Source organism: Phlebotomus argentipes, unplaced genomic scaffold (genome assembly GCF_947086385.1).
Source record: "Phlebotomus argentipes unplaced genomic scaffold, Phlebotomus argentipes genome assembly contig_15, whole genome shotgun sequence".
Classification (NCBI taxonomy): Eukaryota; Metazoa; Arthropoda; class Insecta; order Diptera; family Psychodidae; genus Phlebotomus; species Phlebotomus argentipes.
This window is the reverse complement of record NW_026776181.1, coordinates 12,873,972-12,893,785: the sequence shown is the minus strand read 5'-3', so window position 1 is coordinate 12,893,785 and position 19,814 is coordinate 12,873,972. Positions and strand designations below refer to the sequence as shown.

The following is a 19,814-nucleotide window of genomic DNA, read 5'->3' as shown; positions in this document are numbered from 1 at the left end:
TCAACTCTGTGGCTTTTCTCCTGCCTGAGAAATATGACTCCTCCCAACCGAAACCCTGTGGATGTGGACACTTTTCAATCCCCAACACTGCTAGAGAGTCTCGTACAGAGCGCAAATATTCACTCCCGGACAGCTTGTGTGGCAGTGATGAAGATGATTTCAGACACAAATTCAAATTTATTAGCTCATGCACCGTTGTTTGCCACCCATAAATATTTATTGTGCCCCCATCGGTGGGTCATGCCATTCCTTCCCCTCTTCAACCCTTTTAGGCTGCAGAGCGCAATTGAATCCTATCAGACGAAAATGGGAATTTTGAATGGGTTTCACGAATCCGCTCTAGCAAAATTATGGACACAATTTGTAACGTTTTTTTTTTATTTTGCAAAAATATGAATAAAACACGAAAGCATCACCCTCTCCACATTATAAAATATCATTATGGATCAAATCATTTGATAACATAAAAATCATTCAATACATTCGGTTTCAATTTTCGCAGAATTTGAAACGGACAATTTCTGCGCCAGATGTCTCGCGCAACGGAAATCGATGAGTATCGCACACGGTAACCCCAGTCTGTTTCTGACAGCTGCGCGTGTGGCAGCCCGAATTATCAATGGCCCTCTTTTGTGAAAAATGAATCTGAGAAGAAGCCTGAAAAGTCACCCTAGAAATTATCTTATGTTCAATTTATAGTTCAAACTCACTCGCGTGATGCCCAGTGAATGCAATAGTGCTGAATTTGCGTGAAATTGTGCGTGTTCAGAGGTCGTGCGGAGGGATTAGAGCGAATTTTCACTCCACGCCTTTCTTTTGTCTTTCACGGAAAAGTCCTCCTCTTCCACCCACCCTCCCCCTCACACAGCGACTTCATTCTTCCCGTGGGCGACGAGGCCACACATCCAGAGTTGATTCCCCCGCACGCCTGTCCCTGAGGATCTGCTGTGTTACTTTTTGAGAGACAACGTCTGAATCAGTTTCTTTGTGTTGCATCACAGAGTGAGGAAAACTGACAAGAAATTCACGAGTGAAAGTGAATTTAAAAGTGAAGAGAGAAGAGCCAGAAGGAAGGCAAGGAGACTGAGAAAGAGCGAATTCCACAAGAGATTTACGGTTCTGACGAGAGGACAAGACACGGTCTCGCAGGTCAACAAGGCGAAAATGGCGTCAAGCGCGAGTTGCTGCGGTACAAAGAAGCAAAAGCTGAACCAGCCCAATAACTACTCCCATCAGAATGGACATGGTTCAACAAATGGGCACAGCAATGGGGAGCTCGTGGAGAGTGTCGCATCTCCAGACATGTGCTTCTTCTGCTTCGAAGTGCTTTACTGCGAGCTGAACAACATCGAAGGTCCTGCGGATCCCCTGTTCACCAATGAAGCGTTGTAAGTTGCCAAGAGTCCGACTTGTGTGCACGCAATTTTTACAGAAATGTCTTCAAATGCTTCTTTAACACCTCACGCGGATAAATCTCAGGAAAAATGGGAGATTTAATGTATTATAGGCACTTGAAAGTGACCGTAAAGTACTCCTTTGTTGTTCAGGGCGATTGCTCAGTTCGTTGACATTTACCCGGGACTCCAACCACACTCGTACGGAGAGTGCTTTGAACAAGGGCCTTTTTTCCTTCCCTTTTCCGCCTGTCCCAAGAAAATACACTAGTTTTTCTTGAAAATATTTGCTAAGAAGAGTCTTTCTTGTCTTTCAGCCCATTGTTTGTGACCTGGAAGATCGGACGCGACCGCAGACTTCGCGGTTGTATAGGAACATTCAGCGCTATGCACTTACACTCAGGCAAAAACATATTTTTCTCAAAAGATTAGATCCAAATGAAATGCATGAATGTATAATTAGAAATTTTAGTTGTCTGTTCGTTTTTTTTTCAAGCCAGACAAACGTAATCACTTATCAAACAGCGTTTGTCATGTTCATGCAAAATAAAAATATTTCTTTTTTATTCCTCTTACTGGAAATCTGAAATCACTGTGGCTTTTCTTTTTCTTTCTCAGGACTCCGTGAATATGCAATAACAAGTGCTCTCAAGGATTCGAGATTTTCGCCAATTACCCGTGATGAATTTCCAAGACTGACCGTTTCCGTATCAATTCTTCAGGTGAAAATTACATTTGCCCAAGCATCGCCCGATCGACTGATTGTCAAATATCTTGACAGGGATTCGAAGAGGCTCGAGGATACTTAGACTGGGTTCTAGGCGTTCACGGTATCCGGATAGAGTTCCTGAACGAGCGCGGCTGCAAGCGCACCGCCACGTACTTGCCGCAAGTGGCGACAGAGCAGGGCTGGGATCAGACGCAGACCATCGACTCGTTGCTGCGAAAGGGCGGCTTCCGTGCCCAGATCACCCCCGAGATTCGGCGCGGCATCAAGCTGACGCGCTACCGATCGCAGGAGGTGCACATGACGTACAACGAGTACCGTGAGATTCTCGAGAGACAATCACAGTACGGCAAAATGCAATGCTAACCACATGCGCGTGGTTCAGACATCTCTCTCCGTCGTGCAGCCGAGAGAAAGGAATATTAGTATAGTCGCGAGGTATTTTTTTCTATTATTTTGCATAGGGAATGTTTGGGGGATCAATCGAGGCATGAATAATAGTACCAAGAATAAGAGAAATGGAGAGGAGGATTTACTAGGATCATAAAGAAAATGGGAAGGGAGAGAAAAATTATGCGGAATAATACTAAAATTATATTTTTGAACGTTTAGAGAGACTTTAGAATAAAAAAAAGCGAAGCGATTAACAAAACTAATTCTTACATAATTGCGACAAGTTGATTAAAATGATGAAATAACCACTACAATATATACTTCACATAACGTTAAAAAAAATAGTTGCTAGAATAATTTTCAACTCTTACTCCTGTTCGTTCTTATTTTCGTTTCATAATCTACTTACTGCTCGTAAATCCAAAAAAAATAGGAAATAGTCATGATTAAATTTATTAAAAGATGATAATAAATTTTCTAATTAAATCACACACAAAAAGCGACGCAATTTCAGGACAAAAAGGAATCTTAGGATCGTTCTTTTTTAAATAAACGGACAAGGGCGATGAGTCACAAAAAAGATATTGGAAAAACAAACAGCTCCTGGCTAAAATATTGGGTACCTGAAAGTCTAACTCTTTTCAAAAACTCTGTAGCCCGAATTTTTTTTGAGTTGTTACCAAAAAAATGAATCAACCTTTGTTTCTGCTATGTGTGAAAATGTAGCTGTAAAAGTGTAATCGTTCTTAATGACTATTGACTAAGCTTAATACGTTACAAAGGTAAGAAAATAAAAAGCGAGGGTGAAAGCACTCGATTAATCTGCAATAGGTTCATATTATATGTAATTTAAAGCCTTTATATAGATCTTTTAAGCTCATCGGCATTTCACTTAGTTTCGTCTTCCTTGTGTAAAAGCTATTCATCTCCAACATTATTTGTAATTTCTCGCTCAAAATGTGACTTTTCAGAACAAACTGTTTAACATACTTTCATCGTGTCGTGTGTGGAAAATAGTTAATTAAACGGATCTATTGCAGTGTGTTCGAGTGTAGGAATAACAAAAAAAAAGTGTTTTAAAGACATAAAAAATTATTTTCGGGTGGGAAAATTCGATGTAGAAACTGATCGCTAAGAAATATCGTGTGTTAGTAATTTAGAATGGAACGCAGAGTAAAATGCAAATTGAGGATTCTCTGCGAATGAGCAGAATATTTCACTGCCGCGGTTTCCATCGCATGGAAAAGCCACATTGATCACCAAGAGTGAAATTATGAAAAGAATGTGCGAAGGAATCCTTGTAAATTTTGGCGTTAGCGTTTTTTCTCAGACATTAACGAATAAAATGACAAACTTTTTTCCAAAAAGACAATTCTACATTTATTTACTTTGATGCCACACTGCGTCCATTATGAGACATTCCCATCTAGACCAGACTCTAGACGAGATGTGGCCTTGTCCACTTGTATCATGATTGAGTGGAAGTCCTCTATCTGCCTGGAAGTGATGTACATGCCAAATAAGTAATTGCCAAAGCAGATTCCTAAGAGAGGCAGGGCAATAGGGCGCGTGAGTTTTTTCCACAATTGAAACACTTCCATGGGGCTTTGCGTGATGGACGGGAGTTTGTAGGTGAAGTGTCGCGTAGCGAACATGAAGCTGGCCAATGGAGCCAGAATTGCTGGATATACTCCTGCCACGGCTGCCTGGAGCAGTCCAGCGCGGATTTGGATGCACACAGGGCAATCGTATTGCCTGAGAAGCAGGTGTGACTGGATCATCTGTTAAGAGAGGATATTGAGACGAGCTCTAGACATATACTCAGCATTTCCTGACCACTTTGTGAACCACAGGAGCCACAAGAGCTGGTAGAACAACGATTGGCAAGTAAGAGGTTCCTCTGCCAAAAGATCTTAATTTCAATTTCCTACGATAGTAACTGTTCACATAAATACCACACAGTGCTCCAACAATGCCCAGAGCTGGTGGTCCATTGATTAAATAGTCCCTGGAAAGGAGAAAACACCTTCTGATTGTATAAGATGACACACCGGGGAAAACTTCTTCCTCACGTTTCTTTCTTTTTCTTCCAATCATTGATAATTTCATACTGCAGAGCGAGCATTTTCTGCTCGGTGAGTTCTCTATCATCGTACTCCTCGCGTGGAAACTTGAATTTCACGAGTAAATCCATTGAATCTGATTCTCAAAACACCGCGAACTTCCTGCACCATCCGCTTTGAGGTTATGTAAGGCGAGAAATTCACCGCGCATGTCAGAATGCTGTCAGATGGTGACAGCGCCGTGGTGAAAAAAATGGGCGCACGCGCGCACCCGATGGTTGGCGCTAGTGTCGTGTTTAGTACTCCTGCTCTGTGAAAATTCAATTTTTCCACTCTTTTCCCTCAATTTCTTGCTCACATTCGTTTCTGTGTGAAGTCTCAGGGTGTCAAACAAGTGTCCGGACGTGCGGAGAAGACATTGCGATTGGTGTGGAGTGCAAAAAGTCGGTGGGAAAAGGTGGCCACCCCACGAATTTCTCCTCCCTCGAGTTGTGCGGTTGAAAAAAAGAAGGTGGCGCGAGAGTAGGAGAGGGAGAGTACCCCAAAAGTGTGCGTGTGTGTGCGAACGACGTCGGAAAAGTTGAGGAAAATTGGGTCGAAGAGCAGGTGAAAAATTCCCCGAGTGTCTCACACGGTGACGGAGGACTTCAATCTTCACCATCTTCACGGGTTCCACTGGAGTTAGGCTGCCGAGGGTGGTGCAAGGGGTGGATTTTCACTGTGCCTCGCAAAGTCTCCTGTGGCACCCATTTCCTTCGTATCCGCTCTCACTGACCCCTCGCAAGTGTGCATCTCACATTGTAGTGGCATCCCCGGGAGAGTAAAGACGTTGTTCCAGCGTGATAATCCTTTCCGGAGGATGGAAAAGCGTGAAGAATGACACTGTACGCAGGAGAGAGGCAAAAAGGTGCTGTCCGGAGATAAATTGCAGGAAGGCACAGGAATAGGAGGAGATAAAAGTGAAGAAAATTGCAGTTTTTCGACTCAGAGACACTCTCTGGGCATTTTCACCAGCAGTGGAGAAGCACACAAGGAAGATGCCAGTGAAGAAGCAAGGTAAAAGTGCCTCTCATGCAAAATTCATCGGCAAATCGAATCATCGAGTGTGGCTATGTTTCATGAGTGGTGTCGCTCTCTTGATAAATTTGTGCTTAGACTGCAACTTCTCAAGAAACTCTGTTTACCTTATCTTTGTGCCACAATCAAACAGATTCACACTATGAATTAAGAGCGCGATAGGGATGAAAGAGAGAGATTTCGCTTCATCAGAAGACTACATACATATAGTAAATTCTCCGGGAAATTTGCACGGAAAATACAGAGTGATCATGGCCAGAAGAACGAAAATGAAAAAAAAGAGATTTTTGATAACGAGTTTTCCACAAAATAAATATTTTATAATCATTCAACTATTAATAAATATTTCAGTCAATAGTCCGTGAAATGATCACATATGCAAACATCCAATTTGATAAACATGGAAAATATTTTATTCTATGACAATATAAATGGTTTTTGCAATTGAAAAGGCAGATGAAAATGTATTTCTCTCAGAATTCGAGACATACATACATTACATCCTTTTTACAATGTCAGTGTTCCTTTGTAATTTCCGAACGATAGAGTGCGCTTGGAGATAGAATGAACTGAATTCCCACGAGTTTCCATCAACGGAAAACTTTCCCTTTACATTTCCCAGGGGAGGTGGTGTGAATCAATAAAATATTTCAACATTTCATTCGTTATGAAAATATCAAGAAGAAGAATTCTCAATCTGTGATAGACAGGGAAATTCTATGTGTCTTCGCCACTTGACTTTTCCTTTTACCGCATCACATTTCCTCATGAGGAGCGAATGAAAGAAATGAAGAGAAGGGGCGATAAAAGGCAAACATTTTTGTGTGAAATTGTCACCCCAGGCTCAATAATTATTTATAAATTCGTTTGTAAAATTGTAATTGAGAGCAAGAAAAGTGAGAGAGTCACACGAAGCATTTTTGGATGACTTTATATTGTTTCGTCTGTTCAGCTGCTGTGTGACTTTTCTCATGACACTGAGACACTTTTCCTTTTCCCACACCATGAATTTTCCGAGAGAACCCGGCTATTGAGACACACACTCACACTTTCTCAGTGTCTCATTGGAATTTTTACGATAGTCTGAGGAATGTATGGTAAAAGGCAAAAGGAAAAAAAAGAGGAGAGTGAAAAAGCTCGTGAAATACACACCACCCACTTATTATTAATGTAATTTCACTCTGACCGTCCAACTGATTATTATTATTATTAGGTTTCACCTACATAAATTCAGCGGTGAAAAAAGGAAGAAATATGTACATGGGTTTGTCTAAAAATAGACAGAATCCACTGTGAATGAATGAGTCAGTGGGCACAATCGATTATTTAACCATATTCTCATCCCCAGGAGTGCTTGTCAATTATGCTCCACACTGCCTCCCAATCACATTTCTGCATTAATTCCATTTATACCCATGCTGCACTCCTTATACTCCTCATCAGCTCAGTTTCATCTGCTCTGCTCATTCATTTAAATATCGTCACTTTGCAGTGTCGCTCGTATACAATTGCATTTGCAGATGATATTATGCATTTCACGTGTTGACACCTTGTCCTAAAGCGAGCATAAATCAGACCATGCGAGTATTGGAAATAATTGGTGTGGCGTTGTTCAATTGGAGAACTTATTAAATTAGATTCAAGACGAAGATCATCTGTGAATAATTTTTGTAAGAAGTTTAATTTCCATGCAAATTTCTTCAATATTAAAAGTTGTTGTAATAGTAAAACTTTCTTGTATTTAAAATTTTCTTTTCGCGAAATCTCTGTCGCACAATCTGTGGCTATTTATTTGTGAAAATAATAAACTCGTCGTATAATTATGTTAAAATATCTTGATTATATGAGTAGGTACAAGGACAAAGAACTCATTTGTGGAGTCTTTTTTTACACACATTTCGCCCTAGAAGCATTACTACATAATAAAATGTGCTGTAAACACATGATTGTTGCTGAAATCTTCCTTGTCTGTACTGTACTTTTCAATCCTCTTTTTTCTTTATTTTCCCCAATGAGTCACTGTGTAGATGTCCACGCAAAAAAAAGAGATATCATGAAAATTTATATTGACAGAATTTTGTGAGAGAGAAGAAAATGAATGAAAATGGGTGAGTTTACAATGAAAAGCCGAAATAATATTTCTTTCGCAGTCTTTCCTTCTTAATAATTTCTGTATTTTTCTGTTTCTTTCTAAAAATAACATTCTATGGGTTTTCCAATGCACATGAAATTCTGTCACACAATCAATTGATTTTTTCCTCTGAATGCTTCTTTTTTATTTTTGTCCACCAACAACAGCAGCAATGTACGAAAAAACAGACATTTTTGGGCGTAAGTGAAGAAAAGAAATGAAAATTGTTCTAGATTCGGCATTTTATGACATCATGTCATAAATTGTGAGTCTAGATTGTAGATTTTATTCGTCTATTTTTCACTTTAGCTCTTTTTGTAACATTTTCATCACTTTAGCCAATGCACAGAACACTGAAGCGCGGAAGGTTGATGTGGATCAATGTTGCAGAGTTGAAGGGATATTGAGAAGATATCGCTTTCAATGTATAATAATGACATTGTTACGGGGGGTGAATTTATTTACTGAAGAAAAAGTACAATGAAAATGTATGTGGGTGCAAATTAATCTTCAAAATAATTGATCTGGACAGTGAATACAATTTGTCATTGATACTTGAAGACGCATTTTCGTCGTTGCTGAAATGTAGAAGGAAAAAATTGGCATTAATTCAATATCATATTGTAGATAAAGCGAGCGTACATGTGAAATTCGTCAATACTTGCAAAAATATTACTTGAAAATTCACATAAATTGATGTTATGATGTTTTGATGTTGAGACTAAAGGTCACCACACATCGGCTAATTGAGTGCAGGGGAGGGAGTGTTGAGAAGGAGGACACATGACCAAAAATAAAATGTGCAAACCTAATTATATGTACTTGTAGTAATTGTTGCAGTGAGCGTTAGCTTGTGAAAATTATCTCATGAGTGTGAATGGCGAAGATTTCAAAGGTGGTGGAGAAGAAAAGGAACGATGAACGATCTTAAATGAGCATGACAAAAGTACAATTGACCGATCAGTTGACGATTAGCAGGAAGGTGATAAACATCAATTGCTATCAGACGCGCGATGATGACTTTTCCGCAAGTATTTGTGTCCTTTTATCAGTTTATTGGAATTATCAGAGACTTTTGGGGTGCAAATCAAGTGAGAAGAAGATCGTCGACCGGAAGTTTGATGAATTCTGAAATCACCGCAAATTACTGTGATGAGTTTAATCGTAATTACAAGCTTTCATACTGAGTAGATGTTATTTGAGAGAGTCATTGCACAGCTTCGTATTATCGAGTCTCTCTGCGAGAGATTTTTCGTTGAACAAATGAAAAATTGCTAAAAAACCGTGAAAAGTGAGTTACTTGATAACATATTTAATGAATTTGTTTTCTTCCTTCTTCAACGATAATCTACAGAGGCTCACCGGGCTTTGGAACTGCTCGAGGATTATCATTCGAGACTGTCGGCTCCGCAGGATCGTGCCCTGAGGATTGCCATTGAGAGAGTGATTCGAATCTTCAAGTCTCGTCTCTTCCAAGCACTTCTCGGTGAGTTGTCCATAAATTCTGATAAATTGTGGCTCTTTTCTCAAATATGCGGTTTCGTTGTGCCGAAAGCATTTCGCAAAACACATGTGAACTAGTGGTGCGGTGATGGCGTAACAAATTTGACGAATCTAAATTCTCTTTACTCTCAGCTTAAATTAATTTTAACTATTATGCATTCACTTCGATTAGGAGGTCAATGAATGAAGTTGTTTATCCAACATATTCCCTCATGTTTATTTGCTTTTCTCTACAAGCATTGAATCTGCTGAGAAAACGTTGTTTTAAATAGTGTGTCATGCCAATCGTTGAAATTATTGAATCAGCTTAGAAATTATTTATGTTTGTCTATTCGAAATTCTGCAGACAGTGCAGATTTTTTCACTTCATTGGTTTATTTAGGTCCTTTTCAATTAGAGGAGAAAAAGCAAGCATATGATGAAATGATAGACTTAATGAGCTCTCAACTAATGCAAATATAGAAAGTATACGTTATTTTAATTTATCTACAGAGTATACAGATATCAATCATTCTTGTTTAACAATATCTCTGCGGCCAGATGCTTTTGAATGCCTTGAGATGTAATTGGTGGTGGACAAATGGAGTTTAATTTATTTTCATGTTATTACACATGACGCTTTTCCTCCATTCCCATTGTCAAAATAAATGATACGAGTGAATATATCGGAAAATGACGTCACCAATGGGAAAACTCTCAGAAAGAGACGTCATCATGTGAATCAAAGAGAAGAAAATCTCTCATTTTAGCTCCATTTTTGCCATGCAGCAGAGCCTCAATGATTTTCCAGCGTCGAATGCTGGGAAGAGCGATTAAGAGAGAGAGAGAGGGAAAGAGAGTGTGTGAGAGAGAGAGAGAGTCCCGAATGAATTGAAAAATAGCGAAGGGAGAAACGTTAAAGGATCCACATGACGTCACTCTGTGAAAATTCAATGTGACTGTATGGGAAAAGCCATAGCAACGCCAATGTGAGGTGAAAGCATGTACATGGTTGAGAGGAGAGAAAAGGTATGGCTTTTCCCGTAGGAGAATATTGTGATATTGGTTTGTTCTATTTATAGAAATATATCACTTACAAATTCATCCACTGGGAGAACTTTTCGATAAAGTCCCCAACAGCGAAGGAGACCAATACGTATAAGGGATGAAAGGGAGTGGAAAATTTAGGAAACTTTACCAAATATCAGCTTAAACAATGTATATTGTGCAGCTATCAATCACCCTTCAATGCCGCCATTGGTTAGCATTTTCCTAAGACAATGAAAAATCCCTTTGTTTTCCACATGCGTGTAATGTGGTTGAGGTAAAATGGGGGGAAGCGGGGGAAGCAAATGAAGAGTTGTACCTTCATGCGGGAATAATTAGGAAAGGAAATTTATTCCTGCTCCCTGTTGGCGCAGCATTTATACTGGGTATACAATGTGAGGTGGTTTGAAAATAGGTAGTTAAAAGAGATTTACATTGTAAATTTCACCCTTTGCTAGCCACAAACTATGCGCTTTTTTATAAGCACGAAAGGATTAGCATTATTATGTGAACGAAGCCAAACATGGCAAATGCTCTGGAAGAAGTAAAAAACAATTATGGAAAAATTGTAAGAATTCTTTATTGTATCGCAATGATATGTTTTATAGTAAAACTTTTAGACTTACATACATTACGTTGATTTATTAGCAAATTTACATAAGTTAATGTATAATTAAGTACAGTGTAATTTTGTGTCGCGGTATCGTAAACTGCGGTAAATTCTTCCATGAGTTGACATTGTACTGCATAAATACGAATGTTCACTCGTGATCATCAGTTTCAAGCGACAAAAAAAATGGAAATTTATGTTAAACCAAGGGAAAGAGAACACCAAAATGCATTTGTGACTGGAGATAAAGATGTTTCCAGCTGCGATGATGTACAAGTCATTTGTGCAGAATATGAATATGACTATTATTCTTCGAATGTGGCTATTAAATACTTGTGGCTTGGGCAAATCTACTCTGCCTCGCAGTCGCATTTCCTGTTGTACCAGTGACACGGAAAGATGACATTGCTGATCTCATTGAAGTCCATGCAATGTATACTTGGCTGGTGTTGCAGGACATGAATAATTCTATGAAGATGTGTATAAAGAAGGGCATCGCAGTGATGAAGTAAATTGTCATGGGATCTGCTTTGGAAGGCGAGGAGAACGAGAGAGTCTTGAGAATTGTTTTGTTTTATATGATAGTTGTATTTTCCTAAAGTAATGGGCGCACAGATGTACGGTTCAAAGCGCAGTGGCGGAATTTGAGATATACATAAATCTGCAGTAAATGAAAAGAATTAGAGGAAGAAAAAAGCTGGGAAATATAAAACACTTCTTAATTAACATATTTTTTCAGATTGAGACAAACTGAATATGATAAAATGTTTCCAAATAATTAAAGATTTATTTTAAATCTGTCTTCACGAACAAAGGGTTTAAGTTTAAATGCAACCTAAGAAACTAAATTATATTGTGTGATTTTTTATACTCTATAGATATTGAAATTCTATAAATTGCTAGTTATCATTTTTGTGAGAAATACTAATTAAACAACAAGGCTGGCAGAAGTGTGTTTATATTGTGAAAAAGGCTTAAGTTTTACATTATCTACTGAATAATTTCATATGATGTGGCGTTAAAATTGCGAAAATCTCGTGAAAGTTCTCATCACGGGTGTACTCAATTATTAGTGAGGCAAAAACAGGTGAATAATTAAGGTGTTTAAAGGGCTCAAGTTAACACAACGCCGAGAAGGATGTCCTTGTTAGCTGAAAAGGTGGGAAATTAATCTAAAATATTGATATAACATAGAAATTCTATAGAATATTACCTGTTTATAAATGTGTTTACAGATTTCAATAAATTACTGCATAGACTGAAGTAGAGCAAACACAGAGTATGAATTTTTCAATATCTGAAATGTTGAGATTAATCTTATAACTTATCGATCACTGTTTAGTTACTTAAAACACATACTGTAATAAATACTTCAAGGCTTAAGTTTATAGTGAGAATGCTACCAGATTGAACTACAACTTCTTTAGATGTTCTGCAAGTATAAGAAAAAAGACATTTTTTGGTCAACTAAATTGACTAGAATTTGAATGAGGAAATTTTGTAAAGTGAGACTTACATCATCATAAAGATTTTTAAGATTTTCATTGTTGGTTTATTGAATTCTAGGAAATTGCAGCTGAAGATTTTATAAGAGAGATTCTGTGACGTGACAGCAATTTCATTTCCAGTAAAGCAAATGACAAATAGTTCAAATAAGAAAACGGCTAGAAGAATGAGTCTTGCAAACAATTCAAATATTTGGCCAGAAGTCTGAACGGGTAAAATACATCACAAAGTTAATAATGATGATGGTAAAGTGATTGTTGGCAATCATACCATTAGTATTTCATAGGCTGTTAGACAGAAATTGAATGTTGAAATTATACACTGGAAAAATATTATGTTTCTGTAGATATTGAGAAAGTCCTGAAGGAATTGTTGAATTTCTTTATGCAAAATTATGCATTTCACAACTTCTCCATAGTGAATACTTCCGTTTTTTCTTGATAAGTCATTTGCATATTCATTAATTTCGGCCATCTTTTCATCCACTTTTATTTTAGCGTCAACAGCCATTGTTTCATATCCCAACTGATGATAATAAATTCAAAATTAATCGAAAATCTTACTAATTTATAAACATAAATATACCTTTTCAATGCGAATACCCAATCTTTGTAATTGACTATTTAATAGAATCAGGAATGTGTATTGCATTGATTGTATAGACGTGATATATATGCAGCACACGAGTAATCCTGCGCTTAAATAGACGTACGTTAGGTAAAAGTTGATAGTGTCTTCTGTATTCCATGGAAACCTTTTGAAACGGAAAATGCGGGTATTTTTTTCTGGTTATCTCACTGGGACCTTACCAGACTTGTAGAAATAGGTGTTTCTCTTTGGGATTGAAAAGCGGCGGCATAACGTACATAACAAGAATCGCCAACACATTGGAAAAGAAATATTTGTTTATCATTTCTACTCGCTTTTGTGCTTTAGCAATGACCTCAGTTTCTTCGTGAGATTGTGGTTGAAAGAGTGATGATTCAAAAACTTTAATCAACTTCTTAACCTTTGCAAAATTGTAGTAAAAATGAGAGACTTTCACTACACAATACACTTGAGAGGCGGCAAGATAGAAAGAGGCTACAAACTCAGGAAGAGTTTGCACAGTGAAAACGAATAGTGTCTGAGAGAGTGTGTACAGAAAGATCATAAAGAACCAAATGAAGAAGGTGTAGTAAGGGTAGTAGGGAATGGTTCCCGGATTCCAAAATCCAACGTGAAAAAGACATTGCTTTTGTAGCTTAAAACTTGAGGATATATTAATCATTTTGCTTTGCAGACACTGTGACACTAGATATAACTTCCAGAGAACAAAGGATTCTAGTTGAAAATGAGCAGAGGGAGTGATTTTATGGAATTGCGATAATAATAAAATATTCTGTAATTGATTGACTAGAGTTTCCTCAAAGACTCCAGATTTTATTGAATTCTGTGAAATATTTCAAAAAAATTTCAAGACTGTGAAAAACATTTCTAAGACGAAGAGAAACTTTTCATAATATCCAAGAAATCACAAAATCCTCACTGAAAATGTGTGAATAATTGAAACACATAATTTTCCTTCATGTGCACTTATTTACAGAGGTTAATTGCTGATTTAGACTAAATGAGAGCCTTATTGATTCCAATACCTATTTTTAAATAATTATGTGGTCGACACTGAGACATGGGAATTGAAACGATGCGTTTGCAAAGCTCTTGCTATTGATTTCCTAGAATTCTATGTAACATGTCATTAGAAGCACAATTTTCAATGCACACGAAGAATTTCGGAATATGAATTGAAATGAAATCAAATGGAACATAATAAATTGAGTTCAAGATGCTGAAGACGCTCGACATGCTCAATATCTTTGCTTTAAATATTTATTAAAATCGGGCGCCAAGATTTCAATTATTGTTGGCAACTTTGATTACACACTTCTTGACTGAAAGTTATAAAAAATCAGTGTTGGTTCCTATGTCTATGAGAACATTGTTATTAAAAATAGAACCAATTTTCTTCGCACATTTTTCGCTCTCTCCTTTTGTCATGTGCTGCGAATATAAATGTGAGCATATATATTTCTTATTTACGATAAGTTCATAATTAATGTGTCACAAAATCTTTGACCTCATATAATGGAAATAGTGCAAAATAAGATTTTTGGTGATCGTGATATTCTGTGTGGTGCTGTAAACGTATGGTGACGTTTTAAATTTGAACGTCGTCGATGAATTTTTCATCGAGTTTGCGCGCGCGTGGAAACTTTTCTCAATTGCCGGGAGTGGCGCTATTGGATTTTCTGTTTAGATTTTCCATCCAATTTTTCTGTGCTTTTCTACTTGTTCTCATCACATTACAAGTAAGTTTTTATTTGAATTCTGTATATAAATATCTCGTGAATTGATGACCAATGAAAAATTCATTGGCAATCGAGTATTTTCACAGGAAAATGTGCCTCTTGAAGTACTGTCAACATAACCTAATTCCGGGAGACTATTGATTTTCTCTTGCTTTCAGGACTTCAATAAATGAAACATCAGAAGAGTTGCGAATGGGCTGGAACATGAATCTCCGTGGATATTTAATTGGAATTCAGCGGGCATTTGACGCCCAAGATGGACAATTGCTGGGAGGACTTATTTCTCTGCAAGATCAGCATGTTTTGAATTCAAACCTCATCAGCGTTGATGAGTCGAAGACAGGAATGATGCTCGTTGAGACATTGGAGCCGCCTCTGGATGAGATTGCTTGCTGCCACTTGAAGTGCTTGAGGGTGCTCAATCGGACACCCAGAGATGTCCACGAGGCGTACAAACAACAAACAGCCTGCGTTCAAGCGGTGATAAAGTTGCTTCAGGCACTCAAAGAGGAGAACTGGTGCCTCCCAATAATGTACAGTGCGTGTCTGGATTTGAGGCTCTTGGCGCAGAAATGCGAGGAGTGTGGCATTGGCACAAAGCCGGGAGAAATTCTTGAGAAGGCGGCTGAAGGACTCATGGCATGTTTTCGGATCTGCACGGCGGACAATAGGTGAAGATATTTTGCTCATTCCATGATGAGTTACAATACTGAAAGACCTTATCATTTCAGATCTGCTGATGAAGACACAAAGCGCCATGGAATGCTGAATTTGGTTAATCAACTCTTCAAAGTTTACTTCCGAATCAACAAACTACATCTCTGCAAGCCACTCATTCGGGCCATAGAGAGTTCAGCGTTTAAAGACAGTTTTCCGCTTGCTGAGCAGATCACGTACAAGTACTTTGTGGGAAGGAAGGCTATGTTTGATTCAGACTACAAATGCGCCGAGGAGTATCTCACTTTCGCCTTTGAGATGTGTCCGAAGGTTCACACGAAGAACAAAAGGTGACTGTCAAGCCACAAATCACCATGAAGACGTGCTTATTAATCTGTTTCTCTCACAGACTAATCCTCATCTATCTCGTGCCGGTGAAGATGTTGTTGGGCTACATGCCCAAGGAGGAGACACTCAAGATGTACGATGTTCTGCAGTTCTATGAGTTGGCGTGCGCCCTGCGAGAGGGAAATGTTCGCAAATTTGAAGATGTGATCGCGAAACACGAAGCATTTTTCATCAAGTTTGGAATTTATCTGCTGGTGGAAAAGCTGAAGATCATCGCTTACAGAAATCTATTCAAGAAAGTGTATCTGATCATGCAGACACATCAATTGGATTTGCAGCACTTCGTGCAGGCGTTGGAGTTCGTGGGCAAGAGTGACATTAATATGGATGAGACACAGTGTATAGTGGCAAATTTGATATACGAGGGAAAAATTAAGGGATACATTTCGTATCAGCACAACAAATTAGTTGTGTCGAAGCAGAATCCCTTCCCCACACTCAGCGTGAATGCGACATGACTATCCCTCTTGGGAGGGCCCTCTTTTATGTAATTCAAGAGCGTGGAAGAAGGGAAGGATGATCATTAAATGGAAAACTGTGAAAATGAAATTTATTGTATATTTATACCCCTTGTAATTTCTCAATTATGAAGCTTCTTAATTAGGTTTCTTGGTACTAATTGGTCTTCCCTAACAATTTGCCTACTTTCCACAGATATCCAAGAGTTCTACGAATTAACCCTTCTGGATGATACAAAGACGATACAGCAGAAAACCGTGGAAACACTCCAAATTGCCAGCAAATGGGAACATGAGAATGCACTGAAAATATCTGAGGTAATTTAATACTTTTTTCGCGAGTAAATTATCTCTTTAGGCGTGTCCTTTTCCCGGCTTTTCTTGTTGATTTCCACACACACACGCGCGCGCGCACACATATAAATTCCTTTGCTCACAACAATTAGTAAAGAAAGTGCTTTTTCCCTCTTTTCATCAACATTAGAGTGATACAAATCGAAGTTCCGCGCATTTGCCACTGACTCAGGCATTGCTGAATTTGAAGGAGCAACAGGAGAATGCCGAAAATGAGGTAGGTTTTCCCATTGCGTGACTGAAAATCATTTTTTTGACTGCTGTCGAGCTGTATTATGTGTGTAATTTGATAGGGACTTGCAGAATTGTCAAATTATAGATTTATGCTTTATAGAAATTACTGCTTTTTGTCTACATTTTTCTTTTTGTTTCCATCAACTCGACGTTCTGAGTGTATATTTCCACATTAATTTCCAATACAATTTCTCCCTGGCAAAAAGTATGCTTTCTGTATTGTTGCAAATTGACATGTTGATTAATTAGGCTACATTTGGGATGGGAGTGAGATTGCTAATTGAAATTTCTCCTCAAGTGTATATTAGAATAATTCAATAACACTCCCTAGTTTTTTAGGCGGCGAGTGGGTGGCAATTTTAATAATCTATCGCCTGGGGTTTGCCGGTGTGACAGTGGTTGAGGAAAGGGTGAAATTGAAAGCCACACATTTGATAGAATCGCGCTCGGAGGGGTGGAAGAGATAAACACACTTTCACAGGGATTTGCCCTGGATAATATTGAATTTGAGGGGGAGAGTTTGGTGGGAAAATGGGTCAATTCACATCGTCTCTCTCTCGCGCGCCAATTCAGTGACAGATTCTCCCCGCATTAGCATTTTCCCACAGGGGTTCATTGAATTAGGGGCTGCTTTCTGAGCGTCACCCGGGTAATTGACAAAATAGGCACACAATTCCATCACAGGGCGCAGCTCTTTTCTTCCAACAAAGCTGCCCTCAGGGATTTTGGACACTAATTAAAATTTGAGGGTGATTTTTAATGAGCACTCAGAGTATAAACATATGAATGTATATATATTTTATATGAATGCCAGTGAAAGACCACTAATTTCATGGTTGTGATGGGAAAATTAATGAATATCTGCAATAAGATCTCTAAATTTAGCTTAGATGCTGACGAGATAATTTCTCCACAGTTTATTTGGTCAGTATTTCCGTGCAAAGACACATTTTGGGATAATGAGATGTTGGGAAATATTACAAGTCTTCTAATTAAATGGAAAATCATGGGAGATTTCAATCGAATATTCAACAATATAAATTGTGTCTGTGGAATAAATTCTCTCTTCACGTTTATCGTGAAATATAACCTCTTCTTTGATATTGAATAAACAAACAAATTGGAATTACAAATGATCCTTTGCTGATTGAAATTCATGAAAATACCAGAGATATAAATTGCATTTGTGTTATCCATTTAACAATAACTTTGGAAACGCCCAGAAATGTTCCCAGAAACTCTTCAAGTATCACGATGATGATAGTTTGATTGAGAGTAAAGGGGATGAGGAGACAATGTTATGGTCGCAATATGGGAAGACTTCGAAGGGGTAACACGGGAGGAAGGGCGAAGAAGTGTGGCGACATATTTTCTTGAAGATACTTTTACTGTGATTCGCTCAATAAATCACTGGGTGTTTGGGAAAAATGCCTTTCCTAACGAAAACACATGCCAAAAACAGTGAGAAATAGAGCAAAATGAAGAATTTTCTCCGAGTTTTGGGCAAGCCAAGAGAAGAGGCAAAAGAAAAATGTAATAGATTTTTTCATCGTCATTCCCAATTTTTTTTGCTCACAGAAGGGACGGCAATTTTCGCAATGAGAGACAAAAAGGGAAAAGAGACAGGAAAGTACTTATTCTGGCGTGAGTCTCTGGGGGAGTGGAGAACGGAGGTGCGATAAGGAAAGGTCAGAGAGATGGTTTTTTGTATGAGGAAATTGACTTTGTTACTTCCTTCCGGGGGATTTGTAATTAACCCACATGGTGGATATAGAGAAAAACGACATTTTAGTCAATCTCGGACGCTTCAGCAGATTTTCCCATTACAGTGGAAAAAGTTTTAGTTCATCTCACGATAAGGAAATTTTTTATTAACTCAGGGAAATTGCCAGACTTGAAATCAATCAAGTGCAAGAGAAATTTCTCATGAGAGAAAGAAGAAAAGGAACGAGTTTTTTTTCTGAAAGATGATTAGCAGTATTTTATATTTAATAGCATTCCAACTAAATAAACTACAATTTAGTTGAAAAATCTTAGCGTTTTCTGTACTGTTTTTAGTGATTTTTCTTATTATGCGATTTTCTTGTCTACATTTATATATTTTTGGAAGGTAATTAATATGTAAGATTAAGGTTAGAACAATAAGAAATAAGTATCCGTTTCACCGCTAATTTCCCGCCAATCTTGTGTGATAATATCATGTTATTCCGTTGAGAGTGAAAGTGATGATGGGAGAAAAAACGGTAAACCTAAAAATCCTTGTATAGTCATTCTTTTCCCAGGCATTTCCACAGAATGACTGCTGTGGGTGGAGAGTGGAAAAGCTCCCAATTGAGAGAATTGTGTGTGAATGTGTATGTGTGTGTGAGGGAGAGAGTGAAAATGATTCGATTTATATTTCCCTCCTTCAAGTTTTTCGTCTCTGATGGAGTCTCACATCTGATAAAACGATCGTTTTCAGTCTTCGCGAAGGTGGAACGTGAGATACGATGTTGAGGAAGGATGTAGGGTAATTCTTGAGAGACGAAAATAAGGTTTTCGCCCTATTGTTCGTGTGGAAATTCAGCACATGCCTCGTTCATAACAATTTTCCTAGCTATACGCATCCTCTGGCTTCCTTCGCATTTGTTATCTGGGATTTTCTCTCTCTCTTTCACTCTAAATTTTCTATTTAGTATGTTTATCTGTAATGTTGAGTTGAGAGGGAGAAAAAATGATCAAGGCACGCTTTGATGAAAAGGGCGCGCTTGGAAAATGATAAAGCGGGAATTTTGATGAGAATTCTCTTGTCACAACAAGAGTCTGTTTGTAATTTGCTCCCCGAATTGTCTGTCGAGTGAATTTTCCGTATGGCCTTTTGGTTTTCAATTCTCTTGTATGGCTTTTCTTTTCTCCCAGAATTTTTTTTTCGTATAAAGGGCCTGT

General features: G+C 38.2%; 4 protein-coding genes across 11 annotated transcripts in view; 3 read left to right on the top strand and 1 right to left on the bottom strand.

Annotated features, from left to right (window-relative positions):
* The first annotated feature begins 589 nt into the window (after window positions 1-589).
* LOC132261804 (uncharacterized protein CG5902) lies at window positions 590-2,487 on the top strand. The gene is made up of 4 exons (XM_059760794.1): window positions 590-1,388; window positions 1,712-1,797; window positions 2,013-2,116; window positions 2,176-2,487. The coding sequence occupies exons 1-4, from the start codon at window positions 1,165-1,167 to the stop codon at window positions 2,485-2,487; spliced, it is 726 nt and encodes a 241-aa protein (XP_059616777.1). The 5' UTR covers window positions 590-1,164.
* Window positions 2,488-3,879: 1,392 nt separating this feature from the next.
* Window positions 3,880-4,803, bottom strand: LOC132261805 (transmembrane protein 126A). The gene is made up of 3 exons (XM_059760795.1): window positions 4,587-4,803; window positions 4,351-4,522; window positions 3,880-4,295 (listed from the first exon to the last, which is right to left on the bottom strand). The coding sequence occupies exons 1-3, from the start codon at window positions 4,706-4,708 to the stop codon at window positions 3,924-3,926; spliced, it is 666 nt and encodes a 221-aa protein (XP_059616778.1). The 5' UTR covers window positions 4,709-4,803; the 3' UTR covers window positions 3,880-3,923.
* A 55-nt stretch (window positions 4,804-4,858) lies between these two features.
* The window catches only part of LOC132261799 (disks large 1 tumor suppressor protein), a 34,787-nt gene continuing 19,831 nt past the window's right edge, over window positions 4,859-19,814 (top strand). For 3 of the 8 annotated variants that reach the window (XM_059760774.1, XM_059760770.1, XM_059760785.1), the window contains exons 1-4: window positions 4,859-5,633; window positions 9,140-9,271; window positions 16,498-16,619; window positions 16,786-16,872. In XM_059760774.1, the coding sequence (XP_059616757.1) occupies window positions 5,615-5,633; window positions 9,140-9,271; window positions 16,498-16,619; window positions 16,786-16,872 (360 nt within the window). In that variant the 5' untranslated portion in view covers window positions 4,859-5,614. Of the gene's footprint in view, window positions 5,634-7,681; window positions 7,763-9,139; window positions 9,272-16,497; window positions 16,620-16,785; window positions 16,873-19,814 lie in introns of all 8 variants that reach the window. The other 5 variants (XM_059760773.1, XM_059760771.1, XM_059760777.1 and 2 more) reach the window with 5 other exon arrangements.
* On the top strand, window positions 14,695-16,384 carry LOC132261802 (PCI domain-containing protein 2 homolog). Its single transcript, XM_059760790.1, has 4 exons — window positions 14,695-14,778; window positions 14,937-15,449; window positions 15,510-15,785; window positions 15,845-16,384. The coding sequence occupies exons 2-4, from the start codon at window positions 14,971-14,973 to the stop codon at window positions 16,299-16,301; spliced, it is 1,212 nt and encodes a 403-aa protein (XP_059616773.1). The 5' UTR covers window positions 14,695-14,778; window positions 14,937-14,970; the 3' UTR covers window positions 16,302-16,384.

Excerpts from the sequence above, each read along its gene's own strand:
- LOC132261804 (XM_059760794.1), top strand. The coding sequence starts at position 1,165 with ATGGCGTCAAGCGCGAGTTGCTGCGGTACAAAGAAGCAAAAGCTGAAC. Across the intron at positions 1,389-1,711 it reads CTGTTCACCAATGAAGCGTT|CCCATTGTTTGTGACCTGGA; the intron begins GTAAGTTGCCAA and ends CTTGTCTTTCAG. Across the intron at positions 1,798-2,012 it reads CGCTATGCACTTACACTCAG|GACTCCGTGAATATGCAATA; the intron begins GCAAAAACATAT and ends TTTCTTTCTCAG.
- LOC132261802 (XM_059760790.1), top strand. The coding sequence starts at position 14,971 with ATGGGCTGGAACATGAATCTCCGTGGATATTTAATTGGAATTCAGCGG. Across the intron at positions 15,450-15,509 it reads ATCTGCACGGCGGACAATAG|ATCTGCTGATGAAGACACAA; the intron begins GTGAAGATATTT and ends TTATCATTTCAG. Across the intron at positions 15,786-15,844 it reads GTTCACACGAAGAACAAAAG|ACTAATCCTCATCTATCTCG; the intron begins GTGACTGTCAAG and ends TTTCTCTCACAG.
- LOC132261805 (XM_059760795.1), bottom strand. The coding sequence starts at position 4,708 with ATGGATTTACTCGTGAAATTCAAGTTTCCACGCGAGGAGTACGATGAT. Across the intron at positions 4,523-4,586 it reads TGGAAGAAAAAGAAAGAAAC|GGACTATTTAATCAATGGAC; the intron begins GTGAGGAAGAAG and ends TCTCCTTTCCAG. Across the intron at positions 4,296-4,350 it reads CTCCTGTGGTTCACAAAGTG|ATGATCCAGTCACACCTGCT; the intron begins GTCAGGAAATGC and ends CTCTCTTAACAG.